Source organism: Capsicum annuum, chromosome 3 (assembly GCF_002878395.1).
Source record: "Capsicum annuum cultivar UCD-10X-F1 chromosome 3, UCD10Xv1.1, whole genome shotgun sequence".
NCBI lineage: Eukaryota > Viridiplantae > Streptophyta > Magnoliopsida > Solanales > Solanaceae > Capsicum > Capsicum annuum.
In genome coordinates, this window is record NC_061113.1 from 234,940,628 (window position 1) to 234,965,337 (window position 24,710).

At 33.7% G+C, this 24,710-nt stretch overlaps 2 protein-coding genes across 2 annotated transcripts; one reads left to right on the plus strand and one right to left on the minus strand.

Moving 5' to 3' along the window:
- Positions 1–7,852: 7,852 nt before the first annotated feature.
- LOC107862934 (NADH dehydrogenase [ubiquinone] iron-sulfur protein 6, mitochondrial) lies at positions 7,853–15,313 on the plus strand. Its single transcript, XM_016708651.2, has 3 exons — positions 7,853–8,207; positions 14,828–14,912; positions 15,030–15,313. The coding sequence occupies exons 1-3, from the start codon at positions 8,040–8,042 to the stop codon at positions 15,137–15,139; spliced, it is 363 nt and encodes a 120-aa protein (XP_016564137.1). The 5' UTR covers positions 7,853–8,039; the 3' UTR covers positions 15,140–15,313.
- A 587-nt stretch (positions 15,314–15,900) lies between these two features.
- Positions 15,901–21,852, minus strand: LOC107862933 (ATPase family AAA domain-containing protein 3). Its single transcript, XM_016708650.2, has 8 exons — positions 21,312–21,852; positions 20,670–20,765; positions 19,672–19,782; positions 19,281–19,590; positions 18,531–18,621; positions 17,619–17,952; positions 17,085–17,233; positions 15,901–16,662 (listed from the first exon to the last, which is right to left on the minus strand). Exons 1-8 carry the CDS (start codon positions 21,624–21,626, stop codon positions 16,152–16,154), a joined length of 1,917 nt encoding a protein of 638 aa, XP_016564136.2. The 5' UTR covers positions 21,627–21,852; the 3' UTR covers positions 15,901–16,151.
- Positions 21,853–24,710: the final 2,858 nt, after the last annotated feature.

Here is a 24,710-nt window from a genome sequence, read left to right on the forward strand (position 1 = left end):
TCCTTTTCATTGAATTTATTTATATAAATAGAGGTACTTATTAAATATATGTTATTCTACGTGAAAAAGCAACCAAAACTAAAGGTTTGTATTGTGTGAAACAATCTTTCTGTTATAAATTGTACTAAGTTATGTGTTAAACTTCAAATGATAGTTAAGTACGCTTCTTAATAGTTCTAATTTCTACTTATAAGCAATAAATTAAACATATTGTCTTTCAATATAATAGATCACAGTGTGTAGTATAATATCTTATATATAATTCATTCTGATATTCAAATTTTGTGGAGGTCATAACTAACTTACGTAATTATGAATGTAAAAGCAGATTGAGTTGGATTGTGTGACCTGTAGTACTTTGCATCTTAAAAATAAATGTTCTAATAATTGATATAAAAATATTTGAAAATGTTTTTGAATTTAGTTATTTCATCATTTTAATTAATTATGCTAAAGTTAAAAGTTCAAGTTAGGACTAATCAGATGCTGGACAAAATATTGTATAACATCTTTGCGTATAACTTTTATTATTAACTTTTCTTAAATAGGTAGAATAATAGCGTAAAGTTTTAAATTTTCTTGACATGAAATTGATCTAAAATAATATTGGGTCCGTGCAAGGGCCTAAATTATCTAGTTATATATATATATATATTGCGATACATTACTTAGCCGGTCCAGTAATAATCGTGATACATTATATAGTCAATCTCGTGATTTTTCTCTTTTGTTTTAGAGATTTCAGAGATTCTCTCTCAAAGCAGTTTCGCATGATTCATTCCATAAATAAATGTGCTTCTGTTATTTCCTTAATTAATTAACTTATTAGTTGACTATATATCCAAAAAAAAAAAAAAAAAAATGTATAAGGCTATCACAATGTATTAAAAAATCGTCTTTTATGAGATTATATATAAAATAAAAAAGTTGTGATAAAAATTGTTATTAGCTCCTAATTAACTTATGGGATTTCTTTAAATTACCCATAAAATTAGTAGAGCGTTTACAAGTTCTTTCCACTAACACTTAACACTTGATAATACTACTCATCACTTAAAATCAATGGAGAGAAATTATAATTTAGGAATAATTAATTAACACATCCAAGAACACATGCAACTAATTTGATCTCCAAAGTTTTTGCAATTTGCTTGAGGACTCTCTTCACTATGTAAGTTCCAGCATATTTGAGAGCAACAATTTGCATCGCAACTTGCGTCGCATGGACGAAGATTAGCTAAACATCGTCTTTCAAGTAATTCTCTCCCCCTCTTCCTCTCCATAAGTGTCGCGTCGCTATTTTCATTGCCAGCTACATTAATGAAAGAAATTAAAGGTTATTTCCGATAGACTTCTAGCTCAAGACAAGAAATAATAAGCAAATTCGTAATAAAGCATGGAACAAACGCCACCCACAAGGAAAAATATAAGGAATAGTAAACAAATTCGTAATAAAGCATGCAACAAGATGGCATAACAAGAATAATACACCTATCAAGTAGTGCCCTACCCCAACGAAACAATGGGATCTAATATAATTATTAAATTTTTGTTTGATAAAATTTTAAAAAGGAATAAATTCATGAAATGATAGGAGATACTTACGAACATAGCTAGTAGCCATAGCTATAGAGAACAATATTCCTATAAAACCAATAATGAGAAGAAGACTACTCTTAAGAATTGTCATTTCTATTTTCAATTAAAATTTTTTTTACTTAATTCACTGATATATTTCTGAAACATATCAGTTCATTTTATAGTGTTTCTTTAGGTGTCCACGGACTAAAATATGGTAATGGGTCAAAATATGACAACCTGTTAAAAAGAAATATAAGAGAAATATAAGGCAAATTAATTATTTTATTTCTTTTTTTACTTATACAAATATCCACTTTATATTTGCATAAAGAAATATAAGGCAAATTAATTATTTTATTTCTTTTTTCCCTTATACAAGTATCCACATTATAATTGCATAAAGAAATATAAGGCAAATTAATTTTTTTTGTTTTTTTACTTATACAAATCTCCACTTTGTAATTGCATTATGATGAGATTGTAAACTGTCAATTTTTTTCTTAAGGTATGTCAGTTTTTAGATACCACATGATATAGTATTTAAATAAAGTGTATACTTATTTTTTATTAGGATAAGTTGATATTAGATTTTACTTGTTATATTTATATATATAGTAAATTAATGAAGAATATTCTTAATGTTATTTTATTGCAAAAGATTAAAATTTATCCTCCAACAAGTTGCAATTTAGTAGGCATTTAGTCATATGATTTGAAATTTTAATTTGAAATCACCCATTATTTATGAATTTCGTATAATATTTCAAGTTATTATTTTAATAAGTTGGTATTTTACTAGAATTTCAGTGAAAACTAAAAAGGAAAATCTAACTAAGTATAATATATATACGAGAGAGATGCGGCAATTCCATGACACTAATAATTCATTTAATGCAACAGATCTCTTTTCCTTTCTTGTCATGTCTTTAGTTACTCGATAAAATCTTCTGATAGAACTTTTCAATCGATTCAGAGTAACATATCTTTTCCTTTTTCGTTTGCCAATCTTCTTAATACACTTTCCTTAGAATTTGTAGCAATCTTCCGTTCCTTCTTGTGGGGTGTTTCTTCCTTTTTGAGTTTTACTCAAACAGAATATTCTTCATACTGAATTCCTGAAATCAAATTGAACTCATTGATCATTCATCAAAATCTTAACGTTATCAAGTGTACTTATAATGTTTTCTCTATGTTTTACCGGTCTCGTATAATTGTGAGAACATTAAATAGAGTAAAAAAACAAGTTAAAAGATATTGAATTGAAAAAACATAATGAAAAAACAGGCTAAAAGTGAAAAATATGGCTAGAAACATAAATCGAAGATTATGGGGCTGTATTGGTCTTATTTTGATTGCTAAAATTTTGAAACTATAAAAGGAAGACAAAATAGAAAGTGTTTAAAAATTTGACATGCAGCTACATCTTTGGTCATTTATTCAACAATTTTTGAAGCTAAGAGTTTCTTGTGACCACACCTGAAAGTTGGAAGGGGTGGGGTAGGGGTCTAACACCTTAAGCTTTTAAATGAGATGGTAGTCACACACTTCAATATAATATTAGAGTATGCAGAGGTCCTGAGATTGAATCTCACCCATTATTAAAAAGAATTTTCACGTGTTTAATTCATGAAAAAAGAATCAGGCTGCACGTGAAGGGGCGTGTAAAGAATATAATTAAATAGTAATAAAAGTGTGTTCATCTACCGATACCAATTATAATTGATCAACTTTCTCCTTCATTTTGATAGTTGAAGTTGTCCTCGTGAATTAAAATGTCTTGGAATTGGATGATCACCTACGACTCCTACGTTTGGTTTAGGGCATTGGTACGCATGTAGAAACCTTTGATCCAGCCTTCCATTATGCATGATTGCGAAAACCCCCGCGGCCTCCTGTGCCATGGAACTAAGTTCGATCATTGTAGGAGCCATGCATCACAGTTGAGCTTGATGCAAAAAGGTGATAGGGGTACCATTATACAAAGATGTTTACTTTAACTATGGTATATCATATATAAGTGATAAAGTTTGAACTCATATGGAAGAATGTAACTCACGAGCTCTATTGGTGATAATAACTTGAAGGGGAATAGGTTTGGTACTAATGTTATGGATATATATTGGCTACTCTAATATTTCCATATAGTATGTCACAAGGCGAAGTGAAATAAGTGGATCCAGTTAAGAAAGATATATATTTCGGAGCTTTGCATTGGGATTCTGATTTTTAAACTCACAAAGAAAGTTATGAGTAGATATGCCTAGATCATTGTATCAGAAACTAGATGTTGTGGGACATCTAAAGAGTATATGATGGATGGTTTAAACATGAGTGTTACAGTGAGGACAAAGATTACTAACAATGCTAGTCGTCCATGGAGATAATATTATATATAGTCTATTGTGAGATGAGAGTCACATACAGGGAAAAATTTATGCTGTTAGGGATGTGAAGATCCCATATCCAAGTCCAATCCCTTTGGTTTTGATCTCTGACATCAATATCAATAATGGAGTAGACAGAAGATCAATTTGTGAATATTCTATTAGACGAGTGAGGCCTTGAAGGGAAATCGAATTTAGTATTTGTCAGTGCAGGGGCGGATTTAGTGTATAAGATGGGGTTTTTGGGAACCCAATAACTTTCGTGCGAATCTTGTATTTATATTAAAAAATTTAATAAAAATGATAAGTTGAGAACCTGTGGTGCCTACTTGCCTTCTTGGTTGGGGGTTTAATTTCTAACCCTGTCAGTCACTTTTTTTGGATTTTTATTTTGTCCAAAGAACTCATAAAATCAAAATCCTAGATCCGCCTTTTTGTGAGTGGTCGGAAGGTAGGGATATCGTAACTTCGATCTCCTTAGTTTGTTGAGGTAAGTCGAGGGAGATGGCTTGGAAGACCCGTTCACCATTGATAAGAATGTTGGTATTTTGGTAGGATACATGGAGTGGTCCTTGCCAAGGGTGGCTCTACCCTTATAGAAAAAAGACGACCGCCTTAGACCCCAAATTTAACAATAGTTTTGGTTGTATCGATGCCTGTATTTATTGAGAATATATAGTTTTTGCCCAGAAACAATTTTGGTTTGAGAAGAGTCTCCAGGCTAGGTAGGGAAGAAAGCATGACGAAACTTTCACTAGTCCAAGACCTCCTTCCTTTTTGGGACTAGATGTCAATTGACTACTGCATTTTTTTCCTAATGTCAGTTGAGCCCCACATGAAATTACGTTTCATTTTGTCGATGAATTTAAGAGTGCGTTGACTATAAGCTTAATATAATGCATGGAGTGATTTGGGATGGAATTGAGGGTGGAGAAGGATAAAACAAGGGATCTGGTGGGAGTTAGAAAATTTATTTTCAGCTAGTTTATTACGCGGCTGAATATATAAGCAGTTTCTTGAATTTGTTGATTTTTTCCGTTTAGATACCTCAACTATATGTGTTACCTATTGAACACCTAATGTATATTCAAATTAAAGTGTGGCTATCAGACACTCCTCAGATAATCTCTCAGAAAATTAACGCGCGCGATTTTCACACATTGTGATATTAAAGAAAGAGTGAATCATGAAGCGACCTGTGGCAAACTAAAAAAATAATTTTATATTTTCTTTATTAGAATTATCAACCCCCCCCCCCCCCCCCCAATCTCCCCCCACTCCCAACCCCTTTCCCAGTGTTTTTTTCTTCCCCCAAAAAATTTTAAATTATTTAGTCAAAATTGGATCATTTATCATAAAATTCTTTTATGTTTTAATAATTCATTTGAATACTTTTCTATTTTCTATTTATTTTTTAAGAATATTTTTACACCTCTTGCTATCTTTTTTTCTTTGCCCCTTTCAAGCTGCCAACTTTTACCTAAGTTCCACTATTAACAATAATATATGTTCTTCCTCTTTCTCTCTTTGTTATCAATAACAAATGTTGTCAAAATTTGAAACTATCAAGAAATCAAATAGGTAGAGCTCTGTGATTAATTATATTAACAAATATACTCATGCGTTCTGCTCATTCATGTGCTGCAGTATTTTTTTTTTTTTTCAAAAAAAGGATTCACCCAACTATATTGATGTTGCTTTAACTAATACTATTTGTGGTTCCTTTTTTTTACTTGTGAGCGTAGCAGGTAAAGTGAAGGAAGAGGATCACCTCTAAAGGTGAATGAGAGATGTTTGTGAGAGTGTTTGGGGTGATGACGAAGAAGGTGCTGATTGAAGAAAGATTGAAAGAGAGAGAAAGATTTAGGAAAAAACCTCTCACGGGTCTAGAATGAGTGAATTGCATTTGCTATGCCACATCAGTCGGATGTGTTTCATTGACACACTTTATAATATATTTATAGGTTTAAGAAAAAGATAATCAAGCTGAGGTGTCAACACGAAAAAATCAACAAATTCAAAGAGCTACTTATGCATTTCTTCTTTATTGTGCATGTTATCAATAACAAAGGTAAAGTCAGTATGCTTAGGAATATGGTTAAGAATAGGGTAGCCCAAATACTTACCAAAGTTAGTGGATTTGTGAAATCCTAAAAGGTTGGTGGCATTCATGATAAATTTGTGAGAACAATTTTTGGAGGATAGAATTTTTGACTTACTACAATTGATAGTCAAATTTTTGCAAGAGTTGACTTGATAGTCATAATATTTTGGTCCCGTTCCATAGCCATAAGAGTGAAATCATCAGCGTAGATTAGATGGGAGATAGAGGGGAGGAGTGATAGACTTGATAGGTTCCCAAAGACCCACATCTATTTGGTAGTTAATGTAGTTGGAGAGGAGTTGTATACATAGAATAGATATGTAGAGGAACACAAGATCGCTTTGTCGAATTCCTTGTGAGAGGGAGAAGAAATTGGTCCTGGTACCATTCACAAAGACTGAAATAGCACTTGTGGATATACAATTCATGATGAATTTAGAGATATTTAGAGGAAATTCATTATATTTGACGGCTTGAAGTACAAAATACCATTTCATTTTGTCAAAAGTTTTCTCTAGACGAATCTTAACCATCATATTCTCTTTGGAGTTCTTGGATTTGTTTAGGTGGTTCATGACCTCTTGGATTATGATAGCGTTATGGGGGTTCTACGTATCTTTTCTTTTAATTACACTTTTGTAAATAATAGTGTACTTATAATGCTTTCTCAGTATTTTACAAGTCTCGTATGGTTAAGAGGAGAATCAAAAGAAATAAATTTTAAAAAAACAAGTTAAAAAGGATACTAAATTAATGAAAATGAGAAGAATTGCTAATAAATTAAAATAATTATTTTTAATACAAAATCGAGTAAAGTAATTTGTCTCCATTTTGTATTAGTTGATTACCTTATTTAAAAAACATATTTTAAATTATTTGTCTACTTATTAAATTAAGATAAAATTAGTTAACATTTTTTCATTTTACCCCTATCTTGTAAAAATAAGTTTATAAAGCTCAAAGAAAGTATCTTAAGGGGATACTTCTTATTTATGATTTCTTAAGAAACATGTAAAAATAAGGTGATCAAGTAATATGAGATGGAGAAAGTAGTTATCGAAAATCTAAACTAGTCAGACTTGTGGTTTTATAATAATTTTATTTCTATATAGTTGGTGTTTTTTACCCTTTTAATTTTTATTTTGTTCATAAATAATTGGTGCTTTAGATAATCAGGAAGACATTTATAATGTTTTTCTATTTTATTTATTATTAAATATGTTTTGTTTTACCTAATCAAGAAACTACTACTACTCCATTCCTTTTTAATGTTTCCTCTCATTTTTTAAGAGAAACGATACAAATTTTGTCCAATTAAGATGTATTTCTTAATTATATTAAAAAAAATATTATAATTAATAATATTTTTCATATAATTTTTGAATATCTAAATTTTACTTCTACAAAATTAAATTAATCTGATTTAATTTAACTTTTGAAATTTCGCCAAATTAACTCACAAAAAGTAGATCATGTAACTAAAAAGAAAGAAATGATGCGAGCACTAAATATTAATATACTTTTTTCAAGATATTTATTAAAATTAAAAATATTTTTTATTTTGCTACAAATAAGTAATTTCTCAAAGCCTCTATCGAGACTAAAACACCACTAGCTCTTCTGTTTTAAAATAATTAAATTTTTAAAAAGAAATATTTATTTTATTTTAATTATTTTTTAATGAAATCAAAAAAATATTATCATGTTCTTTTAATACTATTTTTATCATTATATAATTAGATAATGTATATATATTTAAATTTATATTTTTAAATATAATTAAGAAGATTAATTTGTTAAAATAAGTTGCTAGGAATATAGTAGTATCTATTAAGGAGTCAGTACCAAAAATAGGAAACATAAAAACAAAAAGGGAAGAAATAGGAAGAAGGAAAAACAAGATCTGTTGCGTTCCCTTTTAGTCTTAAATCGCATTTGTTGAATTTTGATAGTTATCGGAAAAACAAAGAATGGCATCATCATTGGGAACCAAACAGGGCATATCAATGGCGACCAATCTCCTCAAAACCCTAACCGCTTCATCTTCCATTTCCCGGTTCAACACCGGATGCTTCACCTCCGGCGGCGGCGTTGTTAGCAGTGAGGTTATCACTTCTCATACAGACAAATGGATGCAGGTTACATTCTTCCACGCTCACATATGCATATGGGCTTTTTGTTTGCTTTTTTTTTCTTTTTTTCTTTTTATGATAACCGTGTTATTCGACTAAATTCATGAGACACTCCTCTGGAAATAAATATTACTAAACTCTGTCCTCCAAGTCTAAGACTAAGATAGATGAGAAGATTTTTTTAAAAAAAATAATAATAGGGGTGTTTGGAGTAACTCTGCTCACCAAGGTCAGGACTAAGGAGAAAGAATTTATTGTGCTATTGATGTTTCTTCTTGGAAGTCTAATTGTCGGTGTTGTCATGCCCTAGCTTATGGATCATCAAAATTGGGAATTTTTAGCTACTCTACTCTTCCCTATGTTTTTCTCTTATTGATACTCCATCTGTTTCAATTTGTTTGTCTGGTTTTGACTTGACACAGAGTTTTGTTGGAGTCCTACATCAGTGGGTTAAAGCTTAGTCTCCTTATATGGTCTTGGACAATCCTCCCCTCATGAGCTAGCTTTTGAGGTTGAGTTAGGCCCAAGGTCCATTTCTTTATCATGGTATCAGAGCCGGACCCACCTAGATCATTGTTTCCGATGTTAGGCTCCCCATCTTATATTGTCCACACTTCAAATGTCCAGCCCTGGGCGTGCGGGGGTGTTGGAGTCCCACGTTGGTAGGTTAAAGGGTTTTGGTCTCCTTATATGGTCTTGGGCAATCCTCCCTTCATGAGCTGGCTTTTGAGGTTGAGTTAGGCCCAAAGTCCATTTCTTTATCAAGTTTAGGAAAGTAAGGAATGATTTTTGAATCTTGTGTTATTAAACTAAAGATACGTGGAATATATTAAAATGTACTTTAATCTTGTGGTATTAAATATGTTAGGTGAAAGTTTGGAAATAAAGAGTTGCTGGAAAAGGAATGGGGCATTCTTTTTGAAATGGATTAAAAAGGAAAGTAAGATAAACAAACTTTACTTCAAAAGGAATTTTTGAACTCGGAGATAATCCTAAGGAGAATAGGACTAAAATCTTTTTGTATATTAATGTACTTTGATACCCTAGGAAGTGTGGTTGTAGAAAATTTTGACAAGCAGAGCTGTTATTTCTTGGCCACAGATAGCAAGGATGAAGATATAAGTGAAGGTGAGAATTGATCTCTAAAGTAGGGGATTTGGATTTAACCTTCTAGGAGGACTTTATGTCTTTTGAAAAGGGAGTGAATGCTGAGTATTGATTATTATCCTGTAGTTGTGCAATTTGCGTATATCACATGTAGAGGTTGCATATGAAATTATGTTGTATAATAGCTCCAGAATGGTAGTACCGCATACCGTGCTTGCAGTGTTTTATTACATGGACTTCTTTTTTAATCTGTATATTACGTGGACTTTGAACAATACAAATCTGGAAAAAGGAAACAGATTGTCTTGCATATCATAAAACCTTTTGGGCTAGTATCAGGAGCCGTCTTATTTTAATGGTTAAAACTTAAAAGCAACCATTATTTTCTGTCTTCAAATGTTGGACAAGTTATGACTAACAACTTGGTTCAAGGTGGGGTTCGCCCTTCATTTTCCTTTTCTTTTGAGATTGAAGTTGACAACGGAGCTAACTTTTCACCATGGATAGTCATTTATGAGAATGAAAATGGTTTATTTTCAAAGACACTTCATGAGACATTGATGAAATTAGTTGTATATATGCGGTGAAATTAGCATCACAAAAGCAAATAGAAGAATAAAATTATCGAAAAGTCAATCTCGTCTTCCAAGTGCAATATGTATACCAAATTCACGCTCATATAGGGAGAGAATATCGTTTTTCTTGGCTGATATGGAAGGATTGGAGGGATTAAAAGATAAATTAAACATTAGTGCAAGTATATGAGTGTATGTCAACTTAAGGCAGAATAGGTGCTGGGCTGAAATCAGATCGTCTGTATATTGCCTTTGGTAATTTCAAGATTGTGCCAAAGCAGAATTGCACACTGGAAGTAGATGCTGCAAATAAAAACTGAACAAAAATAAGCCTTCAAGGTTGAAGAGCCAATGAAGAAGAGATCATGCATTATGACACCACCTCACCCTACATCTGTGCCTGCCGTTAAAACATAAGCACAAAGAGAAAGTTGAACAGTGAAGCCGTCTGGAGATAGAGCACACAATTGAAAGGAGAAACCGCAAAACATTTTGTCTACACTTTCTAGTACTTCTCTTTTCTGTTTTTTTGGAAAGTAACATATTTATATATTAGTAAAATAAACTACACAAAAATTATGTAGTCACCCATACTTACAGTGTGGAGTACCAGAAGAATTCCTAATCCTTTGTCTTCTCACAAGGATTCTAAAACATCAAAAATATATTCAAGGTCTTCTAAGTACTCTCACTTACACACAAAGTAGAAAAGGACTAGACACTTCACTTTTAACTTCTGGATGTTACTGGATTGATTTCAAAGCATCTTTGATTTCTCTCTTCCAAATCGTCGACCAAATGCAAACTCGGACAATCCCACTTGAAAGGCTACCATCTCTGGACTCTGTTCCAGCATTCTAGAAGTCTAGAACTTCAGGTTTTCTCCTTAGCATGGCCGACATCATACCCCTTAAGCTGAATGAATATCTTCTGTAATTGAGCTGTCAATATACAGTGCAAAAAGAGATGATTGATTGTCTCTGCCTACTCTCCGCATAAGTAACATCTACAACATAATTGGTGTACAGTCTTACTAACATTGTCTTGCGTCAACTGGCTCTTTTTCCAAAAGCCATGTAAAGCAAGCAAACTTAATGTGGAATTTAACTTCAGATATCATACATCAAGGCCAACATCCAATCTGATTATTTGAGAGGTTGAATTCCTTATAAGCTGACTTAACTGAGAATTTACCTTGTCTATTCCCTTGCCAAATCATTAATCTTCAGTAGTAGAGGTCCTTTTGCATTCTTCCGAAGTATTGTAAAACTCTGTTAATTAGCCAATCTCCCAATCATTGAGTAGTGTCCTGAAGCTTAGGTTCCATCATTTAGCTGCCCATACCTCTCCCTTTGCTGCTGACTCAGACTATCAAGAAAAGTTGTTTCAGTGATCCTTGACCTAGCCAATTATCTTCCCAAAAGATATCTTCTTTCCATTTCCTACTTTGAAGCTGGAATTTTTCATGAATTATGGGCGTGTTTGGTATGAAGGAAAACATTTTCCATGGAAAATGTTTTCCTAGAAAATGTTTTCATAGAAAATAAGTTGGTGTTTTACTTATTTTCTTATGTTTGGTTGCTAAGTGGAAAATATTTTCCAAAAAATATTTTATGGTGTTTGGTTGTTGAATAGAAAATATATTTTTTTTCTACCTAAATTTTAACTTTACACGAGCGTGTGGCCCTCTAATTAAAAATATAATATATTTTCTAAAACATAATATTTAACTACACATTTTAATCATTCGATCTGTTTGTATTAGATGTGACATCAACAAATATACATTCATCTGACCAAATTTAGAAAACAATGTAATTTTTTATTACGTATTAATAAAATAAATTTATAATTACGTATTTTTTATTTATTAAAATGTAACTTCTTAATACGATTTATGAAAGAAAAAGTCAAAAAGAGTGACTAGGTGGTACTTGATTTGACAAAACGAAGCAATAACTTTTTTAAAAAAACTTTTTTGGTAAGAAACGTGATAAAAAGTTATAATTTATAAATTGTAATAAAAAGTTTTAATTTATAAAAGTTTAAAAAGTTATAAAATTTTAATTTATAATTTTTTTAAAAAACTCAGTGTACTATCACATCACTTCTTTATGTCAAATCATTTATTACGTTTTTACAAAAAAATTTGTAAATCGTAATAAATTATTACGTTTTATAAAAAAGTTTTGTAAAACGTAATAAATTATTACTACGTTTTACTAAAACTTTTTTACTGTACACATCCGTTATCAAACCGTTAAAAAAAGGTATAAAACGTAATAAATTATTAGGTTTAACCTATTTTGGTAACTTATTAAATAGGTGACCTATTTTGGTCACTTTATTCACATTTTGGTTTATTTTGGTTCCAAGTTCCCATAAGTCACATCTCAATATTTTCTAGAAAATGACTTCCCTTGGCCCATGAGGGAAGTCATTTTCTTTCAAATGGAGGAAAATGAGTTCCTTTGGAAAATATTTTTCCAAAGTTATATTACAACCAAACAAGGAAAAATAGGAAAATGTTTTCCAGAAAACACTTTCCATCGTACCAAACACACATGTCTAGAGATTTCTGATAGACTTCAAAAAACGGTCTATAAGGACTATTCACAGACTTGGTTGTCCGTTTCCCTTCCATCCCATGCTTGTCTCCAATTATATCCTTCCATAGCGATTGCTCTTCTGTAACAACCCTCCACAACCAATTCATGATGAAACTTTGATCTTGAACTCTCTCAGGTCTTTATCCCAATTCCCTCTTCTTACTGGTAGTTAAAGTGTCCCATTTAACCAAATGGGTTCTTTTTTGGTCACTGATTCACTGTTCCCTTGCCAAAAAAAAGGTTCCTTCTTAGTGTATTTATTCTCCTCGATGCATTTACAGGAACTAAAAATAAATGCATCATATACTGTTCTAGCCTTAGTGGACTCTCCTCGATGCATTTACAGGAACTAAAAATAAATGCATCATATACTGTTCTAGCCTTAGTGGACAGAGTTACCTGGTACCTGTTGTTGGTGGGAGGTGACAGGTATCCCGTGGAATTAGTTGAGGTGCGTGCAAGCTGTATCGGACACCACGGTTATCCCCCCAAACATAAAGGCATCATATAAGTAGGCATTGCATTAAGTAGAGTGTTAATCAGAATTAACTACCTCTCATACATAGATATTGACTCTTCCAGTTTGCTAGCTTCCACATCTCTCTAGCTTCCAGTTGCTTGCTCCCTTTCACATTTCTTTGTTCTATTTTTATGATACTTCTTTATGAAGGTATTTTTTACCACTTCTTAATCTTTTCAACTTTCTCTTCACAATCAGGTCATTTTTCTTTTAAATGCAGCACTACTTTAACTCCCTTCATAGTTAACTGGGATAGATGCTAAATAGGTAGCCACCAAATTAACTCTTAAAATGGGTCTTGCACTAGTTGGTTCTTCTGAGTCTACTGTGTCCTTCAGTTACTAACATTGGATGCATTATGTTTATCTCAAACATAGATTATGGAAGTCTAATGAAACAGGCTTGGTGTCGTACACTTTCCACCAAAGGACCACAAGATTCTGTGCACCTTGATATGCATGGATGCCGGCAAGTTAAGCCAGCTAAATCTGAGGCAACCTTGACTTTGTCAGATTGACGCATGAGACAGGCTAGCCAAAGATCTTGTTGCTTAAGATTGACACAATCTAGCAACTGAGAGGCTTGACATTGAACACTTTGATTGAGATAAAATTAGCCATTTCCAATTTTAACCATCGGAATGAGTAGCTTTGCAACTCAACTTTCAACAATACTCATGTGGTTGAGTGTGCAACCTGAATTTTGTATTGCTTACATATCAAAAAACTGAAGTCAGTATCGAAATCACGGGACAGGAAAAATGAGATTGAGATAGGAAAGGGAGTGGGAGAGACAAACCAAAAAAAAAAAAAAGAAGAAATATTGGAGACAGTGAACAGGAATAGAGAGAACACAGGATTATATGGCAAGAAGGGACTGATCGGAGACTGGGCTAACATGACTTGAAACACAGATGGAGGGGAGAAGTAAAACATGTGTCAACTGGAAAGTAGATATAGTGGTGCGTGCTTTCTCGGAATAAAAAAAGATGTATTAGTGCGTATTTGTCATTTGTATGAAGGAAAAGTAGTAGGAAGATGTTTAATGATTTCTATTCAGACGATGTATTTAAGCTTCAATTATCTGGGAGAAGTATTTAAAGGGGCTCACGAGAATGGAGATGAGCTTTTGTGGTATCGACCTTAACAGAATGCTAGTCAATCTAAGCTGGTTCTAGATTGCTTGAGTTGCTTGTGACTCCCATGCTTGCAGCCCAAGTAGTAATCCATTTCCCCCCTCATCCTCAATCCAAAATTTTGTTAGTCTTTTTCAAAGAATTCTGCTCTAGTAGTCTTACCACAGGCTGCAACCACAGAGTTATGTGACCATTTGCATGTTAGAAATCACATTTTTGGACATGAATCATATGCAAGCTTGTCAAACCAGCTTCGTAAATCACACTTCTATAAGCTTGTCAGAAATTATATAAACGGGCGACCACTTTATAGAAATGTCAAGCCAGTGGAACAATAAGCTTTGATAAAAGGAAAAAAGCCAGTGGAACCATAAGGTATCTAGGATATTCCAAGACATGAAGTCATTATTTGCTGTTGTTTCTACCATAGCTCTTTTAAGTTTCAAGTCAAATTGCATTAAGAAATTTCTCCGTAGTAATTGGTGTCAAGCCAGTGAAACAATAAGCTTGATCAGGTATGGCCAGAGGAACAATAAGGTCTCAAGACGGTACCAAGATATGATGTCCTTGTTTTGCTGTTGTTTCTACCATGCCAGTTTAATCCAAAATTACAGCAAGAATTTTCTCCCTGCAAAGTATTGTTTTTCTTTTCCTGACTGTTGTGTGGTGCTTTCTGGTAGGATACTAGCAAGAAATCTCCCATGGAACTGATCAATGAAGTCCCACCTATCAAGGTTGAGGGAAGAATTGCTGCCTGCGAAGGAGGTAAATTTGAATATCTTGCTCCCATTTCTTTTGCAAGTGTTTGTGAGTTGCTTTGGAATTATACTGCTTCCATTACGAATGAATCTGCCTGAGTACTCTTCTTTTCTTCTGAAACAGACACTAATCCTGCTCTTGGACATCCAATTGAGTACATATGCCTTGATCTGCCCGAGCCAGCGATATGCAAGTACTGTGGTTTACGCTTTGTTCAAGATCATCATCATTAGGGCTGCATCACGAGGATTCCTACATTAAGAAGTCGTCTTTATTTTATTTGCAAGCAGCTGCGATTGTTGTGTTCCTTTGCATTAGTGATGCGGGCAAGTTTTGCCCCTTGTAATAAGGATTAGGGTTCCGAGTAATCCATTTTCTTCAAGCTGGCATGCAGATGCTTTTGACAAGTTCAGTTCTCTTTTACACATACATAGCACATGTTTGCTGATGTTGTTTATCTTAGCTGCCAAAGGTTTTTAGCATGACATTATAATTCACCACTATTACTCTAAACTTTGAACTCGCCCGGGGACAAGACTCAAAATGTCTTGGGGCAACTGCGAAAGTGCTTGTATTACCCTTCAAGCATCTGGACGTACTCTCCAAGTGTGCTCGACTATGTACGATCGATGCTAGATCTAACCAATTGCCCATCCTACCTCTACTACATTCTTGACAATCTGTTGTTGTCTCAATAGTCTTTTGGCGGCACATTTTGTTCCTCTTCATTACTTAGAAAAATGTGATTTGCCACTGATTCAGGTACAAGATACATTCACTACCGCATTACCATCCAGACAATTAGACATCCAACACATAATCGATGGAACCTTTCCTCTGAAACTATGGGTCGGTTTTGACTTCCAACTTTATTTTGACCTGTTTTCCTACCATAAAATGTTGTCCTTTTCATGTTCACATAGTACAGAATTAGTTTATTCAGTAGTCAATTGACAAGTTAAAGCTGCAACCGATTTTATTCAAAAGATAGCTCTTTGGTGGTGATAATTTTCAGCCTATAACACTTTTATTTCCATCCGCTGAATACATGAGTGGTGAAAAAACACAGAACAGACCTAGGCTATGAGTAATCATACCATGAAATTGTTAACTCGTAAGAAGCCAAAATTTCCCAAACAATTGGGAAAAGAATAAATCATTCGCCGAAAAAATTGTCAGTGTTAAATTTCTCAGAAGGCACCATGGATCAACTTCTTTGGCAAAATTAATCGAACTGAGAAAATTTCACTTGTCACCATCAGCTGCAGCTAATTTCCTCCTCTGCTGATGTTCTGCAACTTTGTAATCTACCACTTCACGAAATAAATTAGCATCTAATACACAGTCCTCACTCCCATATACAGCAGCTTGAACGCTGGCCATCATTTTCGCTACCTCTCTGCCTGAAAATCCCTCCGTCCTGGCTGCAGCTTCCCTCAGAATATCATCCGTCAAACCTTTTATCTCTATTTTCTGCTGCTGTTTCTTGAATAAGTTAGAAAACAAGCCAGGTTTCCTTTCCCCCGCTTTAGCTATATATTTATCCAGATACAGTTTGATCAACTTGAAGCGCTCGTCCTCACCAGGCAAAGGAAATTCAATGACTTCATCAATACGGTCTGCAACAGCTGAATCAAGATCACCTGGCCGATTCGTAGCTAAGGCAAGGACAATATCTTTTGACTGATCACCAGTGCGGAAAAGGAGTGCATTGAGGGCACTCCTTTGAGCTTCACTCATGTACGTTTTATTTCGCCTGAAATTGACATAAAATGGTACGAACTCAGAGATCAAATAGTAGTTGTGCAAATCGGACAAGCCATATATATATGCGCACACACACACACACACCTGACCTTGGTATCAGAAAATGAGTACTGGTTTAATCTAGGGAGCCATGAGGCACTATCTAATTTGATGACATTTACATGAGGTCAGAATTTTCCCTTTGACTCAGCAACTTCTCTCTCAACGGAGAAAAAGGACTCAGTAACTAAACCACTATCTCTCCTAATTTTTCCATGCCTTGCAACTCCCAGTATTTAAAACAAAATTTTCCAGCACATCTTTAGATCTCTTTGTACAGCAACCCAATTAAATAGTAGTATAAACCTATGCAGATATTTTACTAAAAGTCTAGCAGCCAAGACGTAGCAATGCTGACGAAAAGTCACTTACTCGCACAAAAATGCATCTGCTTCATCAATAAAAAGTAATAAACCCTTTTTGGACTTCTTGGACCAGTCAAATAATTGATGTATTTTGGTGACAGCCTGTGATCCCAACGGTGCAACGTCACCACCCGTCATCAATGCGTAGTCAAGTCCCTGAAAACAGATTCAAGCATATTATTGACCACCAAAACAAAGACAGAACCACCAATTTATAGATATTTCATGAAGGGAGTCGTGTAAATCACCACTCTCTTGAGAGCGTTCCCTTATAGAACATCTTGATGAGTGTCTTTAATTGTCAGACTTCGGATCAAATTTTGTTTTTTTTAAAAAAAAAATAAAAAATCTAAAGGCACATTGAGGCAACTTTATAAGATGGTAGACATATGCCCACTTCCATGGCAACTCAATGCTTTATTATAAATTGTATAAACAGGCTTCCTCACCCATATGTGATATTTCAACAATTTTCAATACGACGCATACGATATAAATATGTAAAGATCACTTAGTTTGAGAAAGGGAAGAAAGATCTTACAGATCTGCGAGCAAGCTCTCTAGCAACCATTGTCTTCCCTGTTCCAGGAGGGCCATAAAAGAGCATGTTGCGAAATGGAGCTTGATGAGCTTTGGTATTAGCAGTTGCATTGGCTAACTGCTGAATCCTTTTTTCAAGAGATGGATGTAGAATGACATCACCGAACCCTTTCTCAGACGTGGTCGCAGAACCTCCATTAGCACCTTTGGAGAGAGCGCTCATGGATCGCGAGAAGAAGCTCGACCAGGGATACTTACCCCTAGATGACTCTCTGATCAATGACGGCTGTCCCAATATTCTGTCCACATAACTCCAAACAACCCTTGCACCTTCCCTGCAATCCAGATAGAAAACTTGCATCAACCAACCAGCTGCTTCATTGGTATTAGCTATTTTAAATAAACAAGTAAATTATCGATAGAGGAAGGAATCGAACAAGACAATTATACCAGAAGCTAATTATCATATGAATTCTGCATGGCTAAAATGCTAGAAATGTCAAAAAGTTTGAATGCATTACAGTAGGATTCTCCTCGCCAGTGTATCTTCATTTTATCACCGCAAGGTAGGTTGAATGATAATGATGCTCAAACTAAAGAACGAATAAAGAAGATGAAAAGTAAAGGAACAGCTCCACTGGGGCATCGTGAACCACAACTAAAAGGATAGGTAAGTGAGGGACTGATCAATTTGATTAAAAACACCACCACTCTTGGCAGCTTTGGAATTAACAAAAAAGCAAGTCAAAGTATCTGATGTCTTTTCATGTGAACGCTGAAAGAGGAAATAAAATGCCTAGATCCCACAAGTAATGTACATAAGAAAATGCACATCACAGTATTTAGTATGACTTGAAAGAGGATTGCACATGCCAACAACTTTACATTGTTATTTTGAAAATATAGTTAATACCTTGTTGTGTATATTCCAGCTGCAAGAGCTGTCACGCCACCAACAGCCACAACAAGCTTATTTTGATCCGTTAGTATTGCACGGAAGCCACCTAGATAAATGGATATCTTCATGTCAGAAAGATCATACATATTTACATCACAGTAGCCAAAAATTCCAGCGTAGCAACAATGTCTGCATTTGGTATAAAAGTATAATGCATGATTGCCTTTTAAAAGAAAAATGTTTCATACTGCAAGTTGTCTTCCTCAAAGTTCTACTCCCCACTCAAGTATCAGCACTAATTGTAGTTGCTATAGGCATGCCAAGAATCAAAAGAGTGGAGCATTTATAAACATGTAAGGAGTCCAGAAAATAAGTATGGTGTATCTTTTCCTGCAACACTCATTGCAAAGGCTAAAAAGGAAAAAAAAAAACAGAAAAAATTGTCTAAATTAGAAACCCATTAATTGTTTATCACACCAGCAGACAAATGTTAGTCCATAATATTTAAAACAAATACAAATTCAAATTTCTTCCTGATTTTATTTCCGGAGAATAGATGACTTGTATGATCTCTTCAGCTAAAATTACAAGCACAGCCCATTGGCATGAAAGGCGGATTCAGAAGAAAAAAATTCAACAACAAAAGAATAGAAGTACATATGACGGAAGTCAATGCTAATAAGATGAAGAAATAGAGTGATATGATTGATAACTCCACACATTTATACCCATATAAGACAAGCTTAATGGTCGTTAGAGAAGAACCTCCAATGTGATCAAAAGTTGTGTTAATTGCGGCCACCCATTTCTCTCGTTCAGCATTAGCACGGTCTACTAGCATTCTCCTGTTAACGTCCTCAGCAAGCTTTGCTTCATGTGCTCTGCCCTCGGCTTCTGCCATAGCTCTCACTCGAATAGTTTCACGTTCTATCTCTGCCTTTTCTCTCTCAGTCTGCCGGCGCTGCGCTTGAATTTGTTCTTCTGTTGCTCGTCTAGCTGCCTCTTGTCTCATAGATGACTCCTCTTGCATTTTTACCAACTCCTGATTTCTAGTTCTATGATGCTCATTTTCTGCCTGAGGAATGCAAGCAGAAGTCAGCTTTACAAGTTAATGCAATATAAATTTAACCATGACATTTTGCAAAATGTTTTATGCCTGCATCCTTTTCCTTGCTAATTCATCTTCATATCGAGCCATCTGTGACTTGATTTGTGCCTGTTGCTGAGCTAGTTTTTTCTGTTCATCGTATACAACCCTTTGCCTCTCCTGTTAAAAGAAACAAAGCTAATCACATCTTTTTTCTTCATTGTTAGTTTGTTACATAAATAAGGAACTTCATATTATTGGGAAGATTTATTTTTTGAGAAGATAGTAAAGTTCATATTTTGATATTTACAAACAAGAAAAGTAAAATGCATTGCACTGCTCAGATTAGTGAGACATAATTTTTTGATTGTTTAATTAACAAATAATTATTTGTTTATAACTGAGAAATCCCCGAGGCCCAATAGCATGAGTTCGAAAATTGGTGGTAGGGACTGCCCCCCTAGAACAACGGAGTAATAGTTATCAGCAAAAGCACAAAGTGTCTAAACATTTTAATTTTTTAAAAAAGTGAAGTTAAAATCCCCCGACCTGTTTTAAACAGATGTTTTTTTGTTTCTCGCAGCATGCACTCAGTCACAGAAAAACAAAGCATTCAATAGGTCACATTCTAGATCTATTTCCAGATGCAGTTTGAAAGGCAATAGTTGGAACGGGTGGCTTTATTGTCTTAGATAGTACAAGTTTTTAAGGTAAAGAATCAGGTCATTTGCCCTTGGTTTAAACTTGCATATTGCAGTATATAATCATGTATCCTGCAGCTAATGAAAATTCTAGTCCGTTTTAACACCAATCGGTAATGCTTAAATACATCTAGTAAACTCACCCTAAATGAAGATTTAGACAATAAATAAACCAAAAACAAATTGTGTGTTTATGAAAAGAAATAATAGTGTATGATACAAGATTTATTTGTCCACTCATACCTCCAATTACGGCTACATTAAAAGGGAAAATTTCTCTATCTATCAACAAAGGCAAACAAAAGGAACTTTCTTCTATATCGGTTGATACTCAAGCATTAGTTCGCCGTAAAAAATTAATCTTACCGTCTCAGCTTGAGCTTGCAGTGCTTTAAACTCTTGCACTTTTGCAGTTAACTCTGCTTGCCTTGTCTCTTCTTGCTTTTTAATCACATCAAAAACCTACAACAAATGACTCAAATTTAATATCTTCCACAACACCTAACACCAGAATTTTGAAAAATGAACGTTAAAGACAAAACCTTTGCCTTCAAAAGAAGATAACTTTATCAACAACACCATAAAATACCTCTCAACGAACCATGAAATACCTTGTGACAAAAATTAATTAACACCACCGAATGTCATGTTACAAAATTCAATTTCAACCTGAGAGCTCTTCTCCCCCTTCAACACACCTCCATAGCGAAAAAGAACACACAGCAAAATCGCAAAGTTGTGAATCATAGATTTTTTTTTTTTTTTGAAAATTCAGTATGAACTCCACAGAACTTAATTTTTCTGAAATAAAACTTAAATAAATACACACTCAAACTTGTCCTCAGCTCAATTAAGGTGTTTATCCATGTATTGCGCCAAATTTAAACTACATAACAATAGACAAATTTCCAACTAATTAATTCCCCTAAACAAATTGCCATACACTGAATAGCAATATTCAATTATATACCTAAAAAATAAACCAGAAAATCAACTAAAATTCGGCACCTGTTTAGCACTTTTGGAGCTATTAATCTCCCTCAAGGCCTTCGCCCCTCTCTCCAATGCCTCCGGATCAAAACCAGCTGAAGTAGTCCTCGGATTATCATTTCTAACCTTCGGCCTTTCCGGAGCCGCTGCCGCCGCAGCCGGTGGCTGAGGAACATTAGCCTGAGCATTTGGAACAGAAGCAGAAGAAGAAGAAGAAGAAGAAGTAGAAAAGGGGGAAAAATTGAAAGTACCGTCGGCATAAACAGTTTCAGTACCGAATTTAGCAGAAGCTAGGGCTGCAGCAAATAGCCCTGCTGCATACGTTTTTGCCATTTTGAAATTGCCGAAAATGAGAAAATTCGTAGGGTTTTTTGTGGGTTTAGTTAGTGTGGCTTGAAGGAGAAGCCATGAATAATTGAAATGTGGTACTAATACATAAGTAACTTACTTTTTATATTTTGCTTTGTTGCTTGAGAGATGGGAAAGAAGGTTGAGGGTTTATGTAGGGTTTGAGATTTATTGGTGAAATGGCCGCTTCGGCTCTTTCTTTCTTTCTTTGTAAAGACTCTGAACCGGACTATTATTAATGAACCGGGATTTGTTGGTAATGAGTTAATTTTCTATAAATTTTTTAACTCAAAATAAAACATGTTTCTTTTCTTTTCGATAAAATAGAAGCATTAATTTACCATTTTATTCCTAACTATCTCATAATTTATTATATTATTAATTATTATAAGTCATTTATATATTAGAATTAATAATATTTTTTTTACTATATTATCCATAATTAATTATGATAAGTTATTTATATATTAGAATTAATAATATTTAATTTAAAAAATAAATATTTATGATGTTTGTTTCAGTTGCTTCATCCGTGATTTTACTATATTGTCCCTAATTAATTATTATAAATTATTTATATATTAAAAAATTAATAATATTTAATTAAAAAAATAGATGACATGTCTGTTGCAGCTGCTTCAACCATAATTTTGCTAAATATCGCTCATAATTGATTATTATGAGTCATCTAAGTGTTAAAAATTTAATAATATTTTTTAAAAATAAAATAGACATAAAATGACAAATTAACACTTGAAGTATTAAATTAAGTTGACCTCCTTCAACTGTGATTTTACCGTATCACCCCTAATTAATTATTATAAGTCATTTATGTATTAAAAAAAATCATAATATTTATTTAATTAAAACATTGGTTTTGACATGGCTGCTTCAAAAGCTGCGCCGTGATTTTACTATATCACCCCTAATTAATTATTATAAGTTATTTATGTATTAAAAAATTAATAGTATTTAATTAAAACAAGAAAAATATGTGTTTATGATATGTTCGTTGCAGCTGCTTCAACCATAATTTTACTAAATATTTCTATTTTATAGAAAAGCTGGTTTGACATAGGATAGAAATGACATAACAAATTTATCTAAAGGTAATTTGGTCATTCACTTCAAACACTTGATAATTTTCTACCAAACACTTGAAAATACCATCAATCAACAATATAAAATATCTTCTGACTCTATTTCCATGCGTACCCTTTCTTTGCCGTTGAAATTTTCTCGCAAATTTATATTTCCTCTTACGCCTTAATTTCTGGTAAATTATCTTCATTTCACCGCCTTAATTTCTGATAAATTCAAGCTTCGTAAATTGGGAAAATTTGAGAATCTTCATTTCACTGCCTTAATTTTTGGTAAATTCAAGTATGAACTATATGTTACTGCTGTGATAGTGTTAATTTTCAGCGTGCTTATGAATTTGATTCCGGTCTGAACTATATGTTACTGTATTGTTGCTTTTACTTCTTTTTTGTTGTTACATATGGAGTGGTAGTGTTTCCTGTTCTTGATATTTTGGGGGATTTTCAAGATTTTATCTGATTTTCAATTTTTGGAGTCCTATCAAAAGTGAAGTTGAGTGATGGAATAGATTCTCGTGGTCCGATCCTTTCTTAGACCATATGAATAGTGGAGTTTTAATGCACCGAGTTATCCTTTTCTAACATTTCAACTAATTTTCAGCTTTTGAGGTTTCATAAAAAGTGAAGTTCAGTGGTAGGATAGACCCTTAGTGGTTCAGACTTTTTTCTGAATCCTGCACGTAATGGGAGTTTTAGTGCACTGAGCTGCCCTTTTCAAGATTTCAACTGATTTTTAGCTTTTGGAGTTTCATCAAAGGTGAAATTGAGCATATAATGAGAGTTTTAGTGCAACGACCTGTGCTTTTCAAGATTTAAACTGATTTCCAGTTTTTGGGGTTTCATTAGAAGTGAGGTTGAACTCTATATTTGTTGAAAGATTGATTCTTTTTTTGTCTGAGTTCTTGATATGCTTTATAGTTATGTAAATCCACTAAAAGATTGTTTCTTTTTTGGAATTTTGATTTGCTGGAGAGCTCCAACACTTATAGTATAGTACATAAAGGGTTCTTGAAATTTGGTTCAAGATTTTTGTAGGTGCAGGGAGTTTTAGGAGATTCAACCAAAGAACTAATTGCTCGATCCGAGGGACCTCCAAAAATAGCCTCTCCATCTCCACGAGGTAGTGGTAAGGTCTACGTACACGTATGTTGTTGTTGTCCTTGTAGCCAAGGAACTATTGCTACTATAGATTTTAGCTAGAAATGTGAGAAAGGTGATAATTTTTGGTATCTTAGTGCATCCCTTTCTAAATTGAACTGATAATGATGAGAAAGCTTCAATCTTTGTAGTTCTTGAAAGTGGAAAAAGTTGATTTATTATACAAGAGATTAGGGGCTTGAGTTCTTAATGATCATGAAGAAACAGGTTAGTTTTCAGGGTGCAACAATGGAGAAACAACAAAGTTTTCGTAATGGGGTGATAGAGAAATAGAAAAGTTTTAAAGGAATAATGGAAAAACAAAAAAGCTTTCGGATAGCGATGGAGAGACAAATGAGCTTCGGTGGTGGTGAGAAAGGGGTAAGGATTCACCAGGAAAACGAGGGGACTCTCCGTTGCATCTTGCAGCTAAAGTGGGAAATTTAGGTAAGGTGAAAGAAATTTTTCAAAAGTTTGAAGAAAAAGTCATAAAAGATTTGTTGTGTCAGCAAAATTAAGAGGGTGAAACTGCTTTGTATGTTGTTGCTGAGAATGAAAATAGTTTGGTTGTTTCTGAGTTCGTGAAACATTTAGACCTTAAAACTGTTTCTATTGTGGCAAATAATGGGTATGATGCACTCCATGTTGCAGCAAGGCAGGGTCTGCACCATTTATGAAGACATAAACAATAACAATAGCAGGATAGTAAAAGAAATAGAGGCATACGAGACAACATAGCAATAGAAAAATAAGAGTAAGAAATTGCTTAGTAACCTACAAAATCAGATAAATGATCTCCTAACACATTTTTACATAGCTAAATTACATTGAT

Excerpts from the sequence above, each read along its gene's own strand:
- LOC107862934 (XM_016708651.2), top strand. The coding sequence starts at position 8,040 with ATGGCATCATCATTGGGAACCAAACAGGGCATATCAATGGCGACCAAT. Across the intron at positions 8,208-14,827 it reads ATACAGACAAATGGATGCAG|GATACTAGCAAGAAATCTCC; the intron begins GTTACATTCTTC and ends GCTTTCTGGTAG. Across the intron at positions 14,913-15,029 it reads AATTGCTGCCTGCGAAGGAG|ACACTAATCCTGCTCTTGGA; the intron begins GTAAATTTGAAT and ends CTTCTGAAACAG.
- LOC107862933 (XM_016708650.2), bottom strand. The coding sequence starts at position 21,626 with ATGGCAAAAACGTATGCAGCAGGGCTATTTGCTGCAGCCCTAGCTTCT. Across the intron at positions 17,234-17,618 it reads GAGAGCTTGCTCGCAGATCT|GGACTTGACTACGCATTGAT; the intron begins GTAAGATCTTTC and ends ATCTGTTTTCAG. Across the intron at positions 16,663-17,084 it reads GCAGATGCATTTTTGTGCGA|GCGAAATAAAACGTACATGA; the intron begins GTAAGTGACTTT and ends TGTCAATTTCAG.